At 36.7% G+C, this 16,892-nt stretch overlaps 2 protein-coding genes across 7 annotated transcripts in view; one reads left to right on the plus strand and one right to left on the minus strand.

Moving 5' to 3' along the window:
* LOC107078680 (cleavage and polyadenylation specificity factor subunit 6) overlaps positions 1-10,755 on the plus strand; it is a 28,272-nt gene extending 17,517 nt beyond the window's left edge. The window contains exons 6-7 of one of the 3 annotated variants that reach the window (XR_001479638.2): positions 564-643; positions 4,162-10,755. Coding sequence is in view for 1 of the 3 variants with exons in the window: in XM_015357860.2 (XP_015213346.2) it covers positions 564-573 (10 nt within the window). In the remaining 2 variants the exon portion in view is untranslated. Of the gene's footprint in view, positions 1-563 lie in introns of all 3 variants that reach the window. The other 2 variants (XR_001479626.2, XM_015357860.2) reach the window with 2 other exon arrangements.
* On the minus strand, positions 10,486-16,096 carry mrps10 (mitochondrial ribosomal protein S10). 4 transcript variants are annotated; one of them, XM_015357833.2, is made up of 7 exons: positions 15,962-16,096; positions 15,295-15,359; positions 14,397-14,469; positions 13,780-13,919; positions 13,229-13,337; positions 12,582-12,671; positions 10,486-10,995 (listed from the first exon to the last, which is right to left on the minus strand). In XM_015357833.2, exons 1-7 carry the CDS (start codon positions 16,028-16,030, stop codon positions 10,915-10,917), a joined length of 627 nt encoding a protein of 208 aa, XP_015213319.1. In that variant the 5' UTR covers positions 16,031-16,096; the 3' UTR covers positions 10,486-10,914. The 4 variants fall into 4 exon arrangements, with proteins under 4 accessions (XP_015213319.1, XP_015213315.1, XP_015213327.1 ...); XM_015357829.2 differs by having other exon boundaries at positions 14,397-14,472; positions 15,962-16,095; XM_015357841.2 differs by lacking the exon at positions 15,962-16,096 and adding an exon at positions 15,750-15,895.
* Positions 16,097-16,892: the final 796 nt, after the last annotated feature.

The raw sequence follows: 16,892 nt of genomic DNA on the forward strand, positions 1-16,892 counted from the left end.
AAAAACAATATTACTAAATTGATCTGTGTTCACGTCTTTGCATACGCTTGACCTGTTTTATGCTACATGCATTTACTTTGATTTCAAATCTGCTTCAAGGAGCGTGACAGTCGATGCTAGAATCTGAATCCAGCTTCACACTCTTGATTACTTTGCTCAGACTTGAGAACACATAATATAAAGCCTAGTCATTGTTTTGTATGAAAACCAACATGAAATTTAATTTAATGTACTGGGATCTAATTATATGGAATTTAAAAAGAGCTTTGAAAGAGTCTCCATGGACATCCAGTGAAGAAAAAAGACCAGATTTGAATTACTTTTTGCAAGTATTGCAAGATGCATTTTTAAGTGGTAAGCATTTCACTGCCCCCCCTTTTATAGATGCTTTTTGTTTCTAAATAAATATTTCTAAGCAATTTTCTATACAGGTGTTGCACCTTTTACAGTCTTGATTTTTTCTGCATATGTATATATTTTTTTTTTGCTTCTGCCACGTTTAAAGTTGAAATCCTCCGGATGGCTTAACGGTAAAAGATTGATGCTGTTGTTGTCTCCTGAAGGGTAACATAGTCACCCTTTTGAAGCCTGCGGGAGAAGGCATGCAGACCCTCCAGGAGCACACAGCCAGCACCCAGCAGAGGTGAGACTCCTTTTGTGTCTGGCTTTCTAACAGCAGAGCTCTACGGGACTGACAGGCTTCTCTTCAGGGTCTTCACAAGCAGAAAAAGAGGGATTTAAGTGCCAGAACTGATGCACTGCTCTTAGTTCAAGTCTGCAGCCAGCGGTCTTTAGACAGTTCCATTGTGTTTTTCTGGAGAATCTGAAAATTGAAATTTGCGTTATAAAAGCATGTACAGTATGTTAATGACATAACTGCAATTTTCGATACACATTATGTACTACAGAAAGGTTAATTAAGACGTCAAATTCTGGCTTGTCAAAATGATTTACTGTATTTAATGGAAAATGCAGCTAAATCTTCTTGAGCAAATTCTCATATTAGCCATTAAATGATTCTTCACACTTGTATAATATTGCTCAGAACTTGACGCATATGAACTTTGAAATTGAAGTATTAATTTTCTGTCTTAGATCAGACATTTTGCCCATTAATCTTACATGAAGCTATGAACGTGAAGATGAACTTCACTGAAGTTCACCCCTCAAACCATAGCACACGGTTCAAGATTTCTTGAAAGCGTGATTGCGGTCATTATAATTTAAGAATATTTAAATTCTGTCCCATTCATCTTCTCAGATGAAATACTGTGATGGACTAAAATACTGCTTTAAATATTAGTGTACTATTTAGTGAAGAAAACCAAGTCCAAACTTCAAAGTCCCTTTCATTTTCTGTCTGTTTTTCTTTTAAACTTACAGTATATTTTAAACATGCATTTTAAATGCATGTTTGATGTATTAATGTCGGCAATACAATTAGACTGTTTTCGGATTTCAACATCCAGAGTTTTCAGTTACAGCAGTTTGATTTCATATTCACAGCAAATTACAAAATGATAAACTAAATTATGGAATCATTGAGGTTTTTAATTTACAATCTGCTGCACAAGTGCATTGTGATTATCAGTCTTCAATTATCATGCTATTTATCACAATAGACATGAATGCTTAAAAGTCATGATTTAATGCCATTTATTAGCTGGAAAAAAATGATTTAGCATGCAGGCCTACAGTATGTCAAAACAGTGCTGTATTATAAAATACAATTTGAGACCCTCCGGCTAAGGTATCTCACATTTCTTCACAAAATGAAAAAACAAAGCAAAGCTCATTGACTAAATACACTCCTATTCTATTCAATTACACACAAAAAAAAAAACGTTTTCAGCTGGGATTTTAAAGGATTTGGCTTCGAGTATTCATAATGTTGATGGAATGGCTGTAGCTCACGCTCACAGCTCATTTTCTTTAACAACACTAGTCCATTTCCTCCTCTGTCTTATCCACCCAAATTTGATGAATCTATTTATTTTGCAAACGTAACAAAGCCTTAATAATGTTTGTTTCAATGTGATGCACACAGAAATAGGATTTTTCTGGCAAGCATCACTTGACTCACTTTTTAAATTTTAAATCGAAAGTCTACTAGTACAGTATTCTTTACTTTTGTGTGAGAGACTCCTTTTCTGTGACTATTTGTGATTTTTCCTTTGTTACGGTGCAGTTTATTTTACTTGTCCTGAAGAACGAATCCCTTCTCAGTCATAATATAAAAATCTAAATATTTTTGTAAGGTAAAAAGCAAAGAACAAGCAGTTCTGTGTAAAGAGATTTTTTGTCACCACCATAAAGATATGTTGAACTCTAGCTCCAGTGTTAATGAACCTTCTGGGACAGAAAACTATACAGCAGCTGCTCCTAAATCTGTAGTCACTGCAATGCTGCACTCATAAAGTAATTTGAGACAGTAATTTCTCTGCTACTCCTGGTCTACTCCTTAAACTCACATACACTGTATGCCTCATACTGTACAGTATATGTCTCTCTTTATAGTGCTAAATAACAATCAAATTTGAATGCATGGTAAGTGATATTATAAAACAAAATCACAAGTTTTAAACATTTGTTGTTAAGTGAATGGTTTGTAGCAGTTCAATGGACTGACTTCAGATAAAAGTTGGCTGTGAGTTGCCAATGATAACAAAACTGCCATACTTACTGTTGGCTCCAATGGCTCGCATTGTGAAAATAGAAGATGGCCTGACAGCGCACATCCTGGAAGAGGCACGTTGCAGTCTTGTGCCGGTCTGAGCACTACTGATTCCAAATTATTGTAACTTGAAAATAAAACAATGCTATTTCTAAATTTTAACAGAAAATAGAATCAAATGGATCATTAAGATTCAGTATTTCTGCCCGATTTGTAACTCCCAAAATATACCGGGTATCATTTTGTTGTTAAAGCCAATATCCACAATTGCCCTAAATGCTTTTTAGGATAAACACAACTCACTCAGTTTTGGAATTTGCACTGATCCCATTATTTATTAGGGGCTTAGACTGATTGCATTATTATATGCACTATACAGTGCATTGCAGAAAGTATTCTGTCCCTTGCACAGTTTTTTAAAGTTTGCAGTTATGACACTTGGCAGTAGAAAATTATGTATGTTACATACACACTTTACTCCACATCTCCACAGAAAAAAACAAAAGGAAAGAAAGAGTTGGTTCAGTCTGTGTTTAACAAAAGTAGTTCACATGATCACATATACCCTTGTCTGTCAGATCTCTCAGTGAGGTAGTAATTTTCCAGGAAAAATTCAACTGCGAAGATTACAAATCAGATCTTCACAAGAAAGGCACAAACCAGGAGGAGGGTATACAAATAAAAACGCCCAATATCCCTTTGAACACTGTGAAGTCAATCATTAAGAAGCAGGATATGTGCAAACGGGCAAGTAGTAAATTGGGTATGGATGCAGAGGTGAGTCCAGCAGTGACTTTGAGCTCAATGGCATACTGTAGATGGGAGCAAATGTCCACAGGTTGCATAACCTAGTCAGTCACACTCCATAAACCTGGCCTGTATTCCAGCCTATATGAGTGGAAAAAACATCATCCCACATGGTAGTTATACCAAGCCATTTTAGTGATAGTGCAACCATGTGGCAAAAGGTTTTGTGGTCAGCCAAGACAAAACTGGATTTTTTTTGTGGATATATTTAGCACCATCCCAAGCACTGTGGTGGCAGCATTATCTTATTGTTCTGCTTGTCAAGTTTGATGAGGGATATAAATGGAACAAAGTACTGGCAAATCCTAGGGAAAAGTTGATTCAGATTTAAAATTAGTATAAAAATTCATCTTTCAGCATGAATGTGATAACAAGAAGAAAACTAAAACAGTCTGCTAAAGCTTTTCTGCAGGATAATGACCCAAAACACAGGGCCAAAGTTACATTGAGCATGTTACATTGCAACTGCAATTAATGCCAAAAGTTTTTCGACCAAATATTGAGTTTATTGGTCTACATCTACTCATACAATCAATATATTTAAGTTTTTGGTCTCTTTAGATTTTACTGACATTTGCTGTAACACTCCTTACCCATGGAAGTGTTTGGTTTGAGCATTCAGGTTTTAAATAAAATATTAATAAAAATGTAGGCATTTGTATAATGTAACCATTTTATAGTTTCACAGAATGAGACACCATTGGAAGGGAATGCATATTTTTCCAAGGACCTGTATACTTCAGCATCTTTTTTGCTCCAGTGTCTCTCAAAAAGACCTACTGCCATCTTTGGATCGTGGTCCCATTTAAAGTATTCTTATGAGGCATGGTTTTCAGGTATTTAAGTACATTTGTTTGAACTGTTTCAGTCTGGAAGGTTTATAAAAGAAGCTCTGCAGAGTTGGAATAAATGTTGCACAAACTTTATTGTAATCATTTAAGTTGCGTATTAGATTAATGATGGATTTCACATTGCACTCAATCTTGCCCTTGCCCATTGGTAAAAGAATGGAATAGTGGAATTCCAGTAGTGAAAAAATGATCTGAGGTTTGCTGCACACATTAATTTAATTCAAGTATTAGTAATGCGAATATCTGTAAAGAAATTCAGCCTAAGGCTTGAATTATTGTCCCATCTCACTCCTTCTATCACAGCCCAACACTCAAACACAGGTATGAGACAGTGTCCAGGAGATCTGTATGCCCCCTAAGAGCTCAGAGCTTCAAGTTTATTCCTCCTTCAGTCACCCCTTAATTACCCGGTAAATTAGGTAAAGTACATATATGGTAAAGTGGATTCTAATCCTGAGTTATATGATGTAATACTTCTGTAAATATAGTCTTGAATCACTCTATTTTTTAATATTATTCATATTGCAATGTCATTGCGTACTATAACACACAATGCAAATAGCTGTGAGAATTCAGTCATATACTGACACTGTTCTTTAATTCTTCTGATTTAATGATTTTGTTCTGTTGGTTTTATCTAAAATTATTGCAATCACATTATGTGTTTACATCCATTGACACTGCTGTTTTCTGGACTACTGTGTCAACTAATAGTTATGGTTTTGAGATGATTATGAAAGACCCTCATTGTTATCCTGCTTACAGGATAATTTGCATTTAGAAATAGCTGCAAACACCAATGAGGACATTGTTTTTAAAAGATGATTAAGACTGTAATTGTTTAAATTAAAACTAATAAATCTGCCACTTCCTTGGAAGTGTTTAGGAATCCAAAGTTTGGGACCTCTGAAAGCTAAAATTAGTATTTTTATGTGGAAAATTGAAAACATGATTAACTATAGAGAATTGCTAAATATGAATCCCATATCAAATATATCAGATATCAAAGATATCTTTTATTATTTTTATAAATTATATTGACTTGACTTGCTCTACATATGTTTTGAACTATCCTTAATGCCTTAAAAAACAAGTGACAATGGCTTAAAAACAAAAAGTGTGAAGTATTTAATCACAATTGTATGTTTTTTTCAAATGTTTTCAAATCAGATTAAAAATATTAGTAAATCACGTTAAAATATAAGGCTAGTGGCAAAGTGGTAAGCGTCTCTGCCTCACAGCGTTGAGGCCCTGGTTTTAATTCTGGGCCCGAGGTGCTGTCTGTGTGGAGTTTGTATGTTCTCCCCGTGTTCAGATGGGTGTCCTTTGGGTGCTCTTGTTTCCCCCCGCAGTCCAAAGATGTACTGTAAAGTGGTTGGATGGACTTTTTTCTAAATCGTTATGATTTTCCTGTCCTTGCTTCATTGTTCGTTAATCCTTAAATATATCCTTATCTAGTGGTGCGTTCTTTTAGACGGAAGCACAATACTTGTGCCTTTAATTACCACTTGCTTTGTTTCTTGAGCTGATTATGGAAATAGGCTGGCTGAATTTTTGGCACTCTCAGGCAACTGTTTCACGTATAGAACTGTGTAGCAGGACTTTCTTAACCATGCTGGAGGCCATTGATCAATTCGAGAAAAAGCTGAAAAGCGTGATATGGTGGTGTAGTGGTTAGCACTGCCGCCCTACAGTGCTGGGGCCCAGGGTTCAAATCTGGACCTGGGGTGCTATCTGCATGGTATGTATGTTCTTCCTGTGTTAGCTTGGGTTCCCTCTGGGTGCTCCAGTTTCCTCCCACAGTCCAAAAACATACTGGTATCTTAATTGGCTTCTGGGAATATTGACCCTGGTGAGTGTATGTCTGTGTCTGCCCCATGATGGACTGGCATTGTGTCCAGGGTGTACCCTGCCCTGCATCTATTGGTTGCCAGGATAGGCTCTGGCTCTCCTGCATTGAATTGAACACTGTTTAGAACTGGAAACAGGCAGAAAATGAATGGATGGATGTTCTTATGAAGGCAGACATTACTCACCCATTTGTCAAAATCAGGAATTTAACTGAGATATATTTCAGTCACTTTGTGTATTGGACAATATAAACTTCCTTAAAAGCTCATCCCTTCATGACATTAGTGAAAAGTCAGATCCAAAGTAATATTTTAATTAGTTGGACACCTTATGTTTTTGTTGTGAAGGATTAGGCGAACATTATTTACCAAGCATGTTTAGAAAAGACAAAGCTAACCTCTGAATGGACCTCCTATGATACCAGCATTTATTTTTTATACATTTAATTTAATTGAATTCCATGTTTCAGCTCTGTAAAAAAAGTCTTCACTAATAGACTTGTTCCTCCACATCTTAACGTTGCAGATCTGCTTGTGCATATTCATATATTCTGCAACAGACACAGAACTGTAAGTATTCCTGCTTGTTTTTTTTTAAACTTCCACATGGAGTATGGGGTGTTTTCAAGTTTATTTGTACACTGATGTGCATTCAAAATATTTAATATGTGCTTTTTGAATGAGTATTTAATGCTAAAAGTATAAAATGGGATTGATTTTTCTATCAAGATCAGAATGAAGAGTATAATTGACAGTTTGCATTATCTGTTTAGGCAATCATTGTAAGTATCAGTTTTTAAAATGATAAATACTGTGGTAAAATATATGAAACAATAAATCCATGGAATGCTAACCATGAAGAATCAGTGTTGTTTCTACTTAATACCAGTGCACTGGAAATTGAATAGGATTAAAAGAAAATGGCACCCAGTTGCATATATTGTCATGTGATGCCTCTTTCAGGATAATGTATTGTCACACAAGCTTAGGTGTATTGCTGCCTTTTATTACCCGGTACATGAAGAAGCTGTGAAGTGTTAAATGTGTTCCTTTCAGAACATTTCAGTCATTATGATGTTTGTGTGATTGGATGACTTGTCAAATGTGTTCCAGCAGCAATGAGATCACTAGGTTAAATGTGTTGGCATGAACTAAGCTCCTGTAACTGTTACAGCTAGACATTGCAAGTCATGTCAGTTATTGTACCAAATATACAACAGTACTAGCTGAGCTAATTCTTGCACATGGACTATAAGCCTCTTTTGTCCTGCTCATGACTTTACATTTGTCAGAGAATTTCTTGACTTTGAAGAATTAATGGGAAGGCAGGCTACAATTCCTTCTTTGGTAATAAAAGGTAGTTTTTGTCATATTTGTCAGACAAGTTCTGTAAATGTGCATCCTAGGTGTTCATGGATAAACTGTCTCAGCCTATACAGTACTGAAGTAGTGTTTTGACATTGCTTCATTGTCCTAATTGCTTCAATGTAAAAGTGGGTGTTTTCACTATAAAGAAGCAGCTTCAACACCATCATAACTTTTGAATTTGATGCAATGTTGTCCATTTAATGCTTATTATAGTTACACGGTTTTTCTGTTTGAAGGCTGGATATACCTTGGACATGATGCCAGTCCATCACAGAGCACATATAGACACACACACACTCACACCAAAGCTATTCCTACTGCAAGCCTGTTTACTTGTAGGCTAATAAGAACATCTCAAGCCTGTTTACTTGGGCTTGTTCACAGAACTTCACCTAACTAGTCTTATGCCACTTGTCATAGATTGCATTTAAGGCATGGCTACTCAACATGTAACCTTTCCCATCAAATTCTTTACACAGAACATTAATTGTTTAAAAATAAAAAAGGATAATTTGGTTACTGGTTCTATCAAAGTACAGCACTGAAATGGACTGGAATGGCTACAGGTTGAGTATCCCTGATTGAGGTATGCTATGTCAATAGGGATTATTATTTGAGTTGGATGCATCTTTAATATTTTGATCTGTCTGTTACATTGCCGCATATTTATTTTATGCATAGACAGCATCTCTAATAAAGTACTGTACATTTCAATATGTAAGACCATGAAGCAGACACTTGTTTCCTGGTTCCACATTACAGCACTTACTCCTTTCACTGTTGTACTGAACAGTTTTCACGGATGAAGCCTTTAGCAAGGTTCAGTTTGCAAAAGGTTCAATCACCTACTACAACAGCACTGTAATGGTAGACTTTTTAGAGGTTTTTAAACCTTTGTACTCCAGTTTTAAATATGTTTGAAAGGACAATAAAGACTGATTTCCTTAAAACTCGTTGTTTGTACCATTTTCTTAAATATAAGAACATTTAACAGAAAAATGTTTAATTATATTAAACATTAAAAAGACAGCATTGCATCAAATTCAAAGGTTATTAGCAAAATGACAATCTTCCTTGTAGCATGTGTATTAATATTTTATCAGAAAAAAGTAGATACATTATTTGTGCTAATTGACATGCTATCATCAGGAGGGGAGACCTACTGTGAAGATCACAGGCTAGTAATGGGTGTTGCAAATACTTTACACCAGATCGCAGATACTGTGTTGTGAAATTTTGTGCCTGTTCACTTGTTTCTGAGTCCTAGACAAAATGTGTCATTTCATTCTACTAATGTTCAGTGGAGCTCAGGCAAAACAGACCCATTCTCATCTAGCCAGAAAGCCAGTTACATGAACAGCATAAAGATGCATTTTTCTGCTCTAATACCATATCATGTGAGCATGAAACTGCAGAAAATGAAATGCCGGGACATGATCAGTGAACATGGTCATGCAGTCAGGTAGCCATTGATCACTACAAGTGGTGAACTGTAGCAACTAGTTCAAGCAAGGGGCTGGGTCAGCATGTGTAGGCTGCAAAGGAACAGGTAAAGGTTTATTCCATGCTGAAAACAAAAGAAAAGAGACACGGTGTTTCCTTGTGACACCTGAAGAAGGGTTACACTTGGGTATCCTTCATTGGTTGTTCTGTTAAACACAATAGTTAAGAGTATTGTTCTGCATGTATATGGCACACTGGCTGATGTCCATCAGGGCTTTTGTACACAAAACCTATTCCACTTCTGGCAAGTCAAGTGGTGACTTATTGAAACCTTCGACGTACAGCACCAAGGGCACAAAAGCATTGTTCTTTTGATAAATGGGGCATATTAATTCCTTGACAATCATTAGGTTAAATCACCTCATCACATGTTTTCAACCAGCCCTCTGATTCATGAGCTGATTTAGTGCTTGTGCAACAAAGTCACTCAAGTATAGTAGGTTCTCAACATCGGCCAATTTAACATTTGCTTAGTCACAATTTGGTCTAGTTGATGGTTTCTTGTATAGAAGAGCAGAGCAGGATTAAACTGAGCCAGAGGCTGGTAAATGCAAATTTCAAATTAGCCAAGCAACAGACTAGGATTGTCAGACAAATCTGGCTAGTTACTGAGCCTCTCCGTCCCCCACACAAGTACACACTACCCAGAATCCACATCTAAACGTGGTCCTGGTTTTATATTGTAACAAACACTCCTGGTTCTTTGGCAGTATTATGGGAAATGACAGGCTAGAGATTATTTCACAGGCTCACCGATACCTTTATTGCCCCTTTCCTTGGAGTGAAGCATAAAGTGCAGGCATCCGCTGGATGCACAGGAGAGATTCATGTTATTTCAGCTGTAATTATAATTACTGTTGTTTGTTGTATTTGATCAATGTTACTTTAATTTAAAGCCAAAGCATTAGTACTTTATTTATCATATAAGGGAGGGCTACTTGCATCTTAGCCATACATACTATGACTACTGACGACAGTTCTCTCCACTGAACCCTTGCGAATGTCGTGACCCTACTATATATACACCAAACAAACATTGTATATTTTATTTTTATAAAAAAACCTACATACAGAGTTATGTTTCTTTTGATGGTCAGTGTCCAATGAAAATAAAAGCATTCCCAGGGAAACTACCCGTGCTTTCCATTACTAGTGAATGCAACTGCCAACAGAAGGCAATTCAATTAGGGTAGCGATGGCAAACTTTGCACTAGCCCATACAGCTTTGAAAGGACTCAGTCATCAGGTGTCAAGTATTTCACATACAAATCTTCCAATGCACATGAAAAACAACTGAAGTTTAACAAATACATTTTTCAAATATGTGCATTAAAGGTCCATAGTTATTGTAAAAATATATTACAATGGCAATTTTAATTAAATTAGATGCTTTTGAATCCAACCCAATTACAACACGTAGACAGACGGCAGGTTTCAAATATCAAATAATTTTATTTCATCATTCTGCTACACTTCTATAACACTTTGCTATATTCTCTGCCGTTAAACAAGATGCACAGGTGAGCCCCGTATCAGCCGCGGCCCCTCAGAAAACACTGTGGCTCTGACAGGGTCTCTGTAGGAAGAACTGAGGGAACTAGTTGAACAGTGGAATACAGAGAACAATGACAGAGGACCTTCGAGCAAGCGGAAGTGATTTCTCAACCAATTTCTCTGCAAGACCTTGTTTAGAAGTTCTAAATAGTGCTTTGATTGTATCCTGCTGCTTGAAAACAGCTTCATTCTTTGCTGTTCTCAAATGACAGACATGATTTTCACAGGCTGTGTAGTTCAATCACTGGGTCTGTCCACTGTCTGTCCTACGAGATTAATCACTCTCTCTCCTGTACTTGGTGTGATATCACAGACTGGGCTTCTCCTGCATGGACAAGGAACTCCACAAAGGCTCTTTAATATGGTCTGGAAGTTTTTCTATAGCAGTCTGCAAAACAGGAAAAAAAATCAATACTGTCCTCATTACATTTCTGAACTGTTGTAAAGTATGCCCTTTAGAAAGGGTTAACCAGTCAACTATACAACATCCAACCAAAAAGCATTTCCAGAATGATGTCACCACATGTTATTACTATGCTTTTTTTTTCGTCCCAGATGAGAAATGCCTGCTTTGAAGGCATGTAAAAGGACATATATGATATGCAATACATTTAACTAACACAACATGAATCCATTAACAAAAAAACAGGTAATTGCAAGACTACAACCTACAAACTATTCAGGATGACCATATCCACGAGATATGTCATTTTATGTTTCGATAACTCTACTGTGCTTTGTATTCCCTGGGATCAACATTTTCTGTAGTTATCATCCTTTCACATGATGTCTTAGTTCATTTGAACTTTTAAGAATGCCATGATCAAAATACAGTTGTGTGAAATAGTGTAAACCCATTGGAATAGTCTGTATTCCTGCAGTAACTGCTCCTAAAATGTGAATTGAAACAATTATGTAAAGAGGACTGACCGAAAATACCCTCAAACTGGTGTACAGGACTGACCTGCAGCTACAGGAAACGTTGCTGCTAAGGGAAGTTCCACCAGTGAGTAAATATAAAGGTTCACATTCTTTTTCCAGCATAGAGAGTGAATGTGCTTAATATAGACAAAAAAGTACAATTGTGTGTTATTTGTTTAATCAGATTGTATTTATCTATTATTGTGACTTAGATAAAGATCACATCACACTTTGGGGGCAATTACTGCAGGAATATAGATAATTCCAAAGGTTTCACAGATCTTTTCTCACCACTGTAATAAGCTTCTTACATGATACTAGGCAGCATTAGAAAAAATAAAACAAAAGTGTTTTGAATATAAGGCCCTCTGATTCTGAATCTATTTTAAATAAATTACACAAAACATAGAAGCAAGACCAGGAGAACTTTTACAATAGATGAAATATGAAGAGAATTAATAATACATTTATAGTTTTGCAAGTGTTGGTTAAAATGTATCTATTTGAATAAATGCTTCACTTGAAAAAAAAAGTAGATTCAAATACATTCTAGTGATTAAACATCAACTATTGTATAATAATGTAACAATGAACAGATTCAACAGGGTCAGTTTTCTATCCCTACCCATCAGATACCTTTCATAATGTTCTTTAATATGCTTTCCCAATAACCATGCTTATAAATAAATGTTACCTTAACAGTCAAAAAGCCTATTTAAAATGCACTGGGCCCTCAGTGTCCTTTAAACTGTTTTGCTGAAAGCATATAAGAATAGACATACTGAAGAACAAGAAATGTGACCTTTGGCAGAACTGAAATCCAAAAGTCAAATATTAAATATATTATGGAATATTATATTATTAATATTTTATAAATCAACCAGCCAAACCACAAACAGATCCACAGACAGGTCCCTTAAATGTTTTAGCAGGATTATGAGAAGTACAGAAAGGGGGCCTCATCCACCTGATTTAAGATAAGACATAGTGAAGTGCTTAAGACAAACATAACTGAGCTATTGAAGACTGCTCTCCTTTAAATAGAGCAGTTACCTTTGTTACGTCCATAGCGACCCCTTCTGGCAAGTTCCGCTGGATGTACTCCAGATACACATCCGCTGTGGAGCCAGTCAAATGCTTCAGCTGGGTGTGAAAGAGAAGAAACAATTAAAAAGCGCACTAGCCACTTACTTTAAGTGGAACACAAGGTTGACCTGCAGCATTCGAACAAACCACACTGCATTTGAGATGTCCTCAGCAGACCCCTGTGTGGAAAAGCCTACTAGGCTCACTCCCTGGGATTCTCTCCAACTGGTTTTCTCTCTTAGGAATGGGCTACAGTCTTATGTTGTCAGCATATTGTGTAAGGGTCTTGCTACCTTGTAATAGGCTAAAGTATTAAAGCCACATATTTTGTTGGTGCTTTGTATTGTTCCAAAATAAAAAGGTTTTCTTTCAAGCTTGGATGTTCATTTCTTTAAATCTTTTTCATGCAGTGATGGTCTTAGGCTTCTGCCTTAAAAAGGACCACCACAGGATATCAACTCATGGTTCCTCATCATATCACTCCCACTTAATTTCATGGAAAACTTGTAGCTGTAAAGAAATCCATAAACTTTCAAATAAATGCAACTATCTAGGTCTGCTGTGGAAAACTGTGCCTACATAAAAAGGAAGACAGACTTGTTCATAAATCTCACCTCAATATACCTATAATGTGTCCTTATTTCATACTGGACTCTGTGGTTCTTAAAAATGTGAACAGACTTCAGAAGGGTGAACCGTTCAATCTTCTTTGAAGGTTCATATCTGAAATCAAAAAGAGAAACCAATAAATGTCTTGTGCTATCTAGATAAGACTAGTCAGTTTTTGAGCATGTAAAACAAAAAACCCTCTCAACAACGAACACTAAGCTATACTACCTAGTACTCTGTAAGCTTCACTACTGAATTAAAGAATAAAGGTGTTATAGCCAGAAGTTTAAGCTAACAAATATAACCCACTACAACTTTAAAACAAGCTGGAAATTAGTTTTGTCACCTAGCAGAAATACATTAAATAGCCTTATATTTCCACAGCCATTCTTCACACTCACTTCTCAATGCACTCAAAGTCTTTCACATGCAAAATCAAAGTAAAAGTTTTTTTCTTTTTCATTTAATCAATTTATATATATATAGGACAGTGCTGGATGCTTTCTTTCCTCTTTCCTATCTTCGGCAACAGGAATGCCCTCAGGTGAGAACTTACACCTTGCCAATGGTGATGCCCAACTCCTGGGCAGCCAAGGTTGCAAAAAACTCATAGCTGTCCAGAACAGCTCTGTCGTGCCCCTTCACAAGTACGGCCACACTCTGGTACAGCGTGTCGGGTTCCTCCGTCACTCTGATCTACAGCACAGTTCAAAGTACAGGTTACAGAACAGTCATAATGATCTCTGATCCAATCATTCATCCAAATCGACAAGAAGACAAGAAATGGATGAGAGGAATCCCATCAGATGGGAAATTAGCTCTATTCAAACTTAAATGCGGAACAGAACGCACTAAAACAAAAATAATTTCCGTTTTCTAAGACAAAAAAAATAGAGGGAAGGGGTTCTTGTTTCCCTATCAACTAATTTACCTATTAAATAATAATTTAATATTAAATAAGCATCAGAGATTCATTTGACAATTCTATAGATCCTCTCACCAAATAGCCCTTTCTGGCCACCCAGTGACTGTTCCCTCTTCAAATGCCTTTGGGGAAAAAAGAGGTTCCTTCTATTTTTCAGGTAATGACTTAGTCAGCGAACACTGTAGACAGACAGCCAGGTGGACAAATTCTATAGACAGACAAATCTGTATGAAATGAAACATACTCACAGCTGGAGGGATGGCACAGCAAGGTGACCCTGTGTGCAGAGCAGCTGTTAAGGTTAATGAAGGCAGTTTGGTGCTGCTTGATAGGGGAAAAAAAAAGAATTAACATTTCCACCTCCGATCCAAGATGCTTTCAGAAACAAGGAAGAGACTAAATGTGGACAGTAATAAAATCTTTCCCCTGCTAAATGTCTCCCATGTGATCAGGTCACATCACACATTAAACATGTAGAAAATAAATAGTACCTATAAATTTGAATCATGTAAAACTTGTAAATGATGAGACAAACACAACCCCAAAACACACAAGCTTGGTCTGCGTCGAGGTAAGGCTTTTTACAATGTGAGTGATATCAAGATGAGCTCAGAAACTGTAGTTTTGAAAGTCAATACAGCATCAAAAAGCCTGTCTCTTCAAAGGGCACAACTTTACAATCACATAAACAAGCCACACAAGGTTTATGTTACTATAAAAAAGCAACAGAAACAAGTACAAAACATCAAATGCTTTTCTTTCCTCATTTTATAACTACACAAATAAATATACATACATGGCATCATTTTTTATCTGCAATGTTTACATCCTTTAAATATTTACTAACATTACCTTTGGGTCAAGACTTAATATTTAATTGCAAATATTGCATTGGGTGACCCTGTGCTTTGACCCCAAGCTTCTCTTATTGTCTGTGTGTCTCATAGAGAGCAAGTTGGGATATTACCCAATTACACACAAGTAATTCTAATTTAATCACAAAATTGACCATTCCCAAATATCCATTTTGCTTCAACAAATTAAACAAGATTTCTACCTTAATGTACAGACACACCTGGCAAGAACACAGCTCTTTGCTTGTTTGAATTAGGTATTAATGCAGCTTCTCAAATGAAGTGTGCTTACCACAAGAGGTCATTTCTTCTCCATCCAATACTTCTGCAATGGCCAAACCCTAATATTCGCGATTCCTGAAAATAATTAAGATTCAAATGAAAACAAAAAAGTAAGTTAAGGCAAAATTATACAATTGCTACTATTACGATTATGACCGAACGACAGTAAATCGAAAGGATTATTTGAGGTTTGGGGTGATCATGAAACGAAAAATAACTAAAATTAGCTAATAATGCAGATTTTATTCTCTACTCATGTTCCCGTAATATATATATATATTTTAAAAGCTCTCGATTAAAAAGGAAATGGAAGTTACTTAAGAGTTTCACGTATTTCAAGGACACAGTAAGGAGCGTTTAGGTTAGGTAAAATTGGAAGTTTCATCTCACACAGTAAAAAAAATACCTTTGTAGGAAAAATAATACCACAAAATTAGTTCGTGAGCGAAGAAACCAAACATATACCATATACAACTCTAGTCAATTTAATCTTTTCTTCTTAAAAAGCGCCCTTGAAATTCCTCTACCAGGAGGTACATTTTTCTGGTATTGCCCTTGGATGACGGTCTAAGAAATCACCACGCATGGCAGTGTCCAGGTCCTTAAAACAGATTCGAAAAGTTGCAGGTGAAGTTAGGTTAACTCTGTGAACACCGATCACGTTGCCAAAATGATACCTGCTGAGTACTCTGCAATACCCTCAACAAGGTACGGAGACTCCTCGTCACACACGCCGCGGACCCCATGTTTCCAGGCAGCGTGAAGCAGCCAGGGACATTAAGCGACGCGCAGCCTTTCTGTTTCCTGGTTCACGGAGAAACCGCTTCCGTCGGTCGCGTTGACGCCGAGGGCCGCCAGGGGGCAGCGTCTCCCTTAAGCCTCTTGCGGAAGCCTGCGCGTCTGTGACTCGTTTCCCTTCATCATCTCCGAGTTCTCAATACACTACAGCCACATCCGCATTTTTTATAAATGACAACGTAAACTGTCATCCAGTAGAGTGGCCTTGAAGAAGCCTTACATTGAACGCCTTAAATGGGCTAAGAGTTGTTACAGACTGACCAACTGAAACCGTTGCTCACTACTGCATACAGTATATAATGGCTACAGAAATGTACTACTTACTCAGGCATTCGCATTATGTGTCAGGGAAAAGGAAATCGTATCATTGCCCCTCTCTCAGATTCTCTTAGATAACCAGTAATGATAATACATTTATGAGCTTATCTTCTAAATTCGACATGAAACCTCAAGAGAAGGAAACTAATTTGAATGCCTTAATTCACAACAGGGAGCTTCTTGTGATTTCTTAGGAATTCAGTGATTTCAAGATGACCACTTAAGCCTATTTGTAATGTAGACAATTATACCAGTAAAGTAGTATAATTAACTTCTCAGGACTTGTTAACATAAAAGTGTTGCAGTCCTATGAAGACAGAATCAAAACTAAGTGAATTGCAGCCACAAAACATTGAGAAATCATGAGCACCAACAACATTTAGAACCTGACTGCACTGTCAATACAAGTTGAATGAAGTGGTCCTAATCTGCTGTCGTTTCCTTTTCATTATGACCAGTAATCTCCTTTGCAAAACATTCATCACTTTCACT

Source organism: Lepisosteus oculatus, chromosome 2, assembly GCF_040954835.1.
Source record: "Lepisosteus oculatus isolate fLepOcu1 chromosome 2, fLepOcu1.hap2, whole genome shotgun sequence".
NCBI classification, from domain to species: domain Eukaryota; kingdom Metazoa; phylum Chordata; class Actinopteri; order Semionotiformes; family Lepisosteidae; genus Lepisosteus; species Lepisosteus oculatus.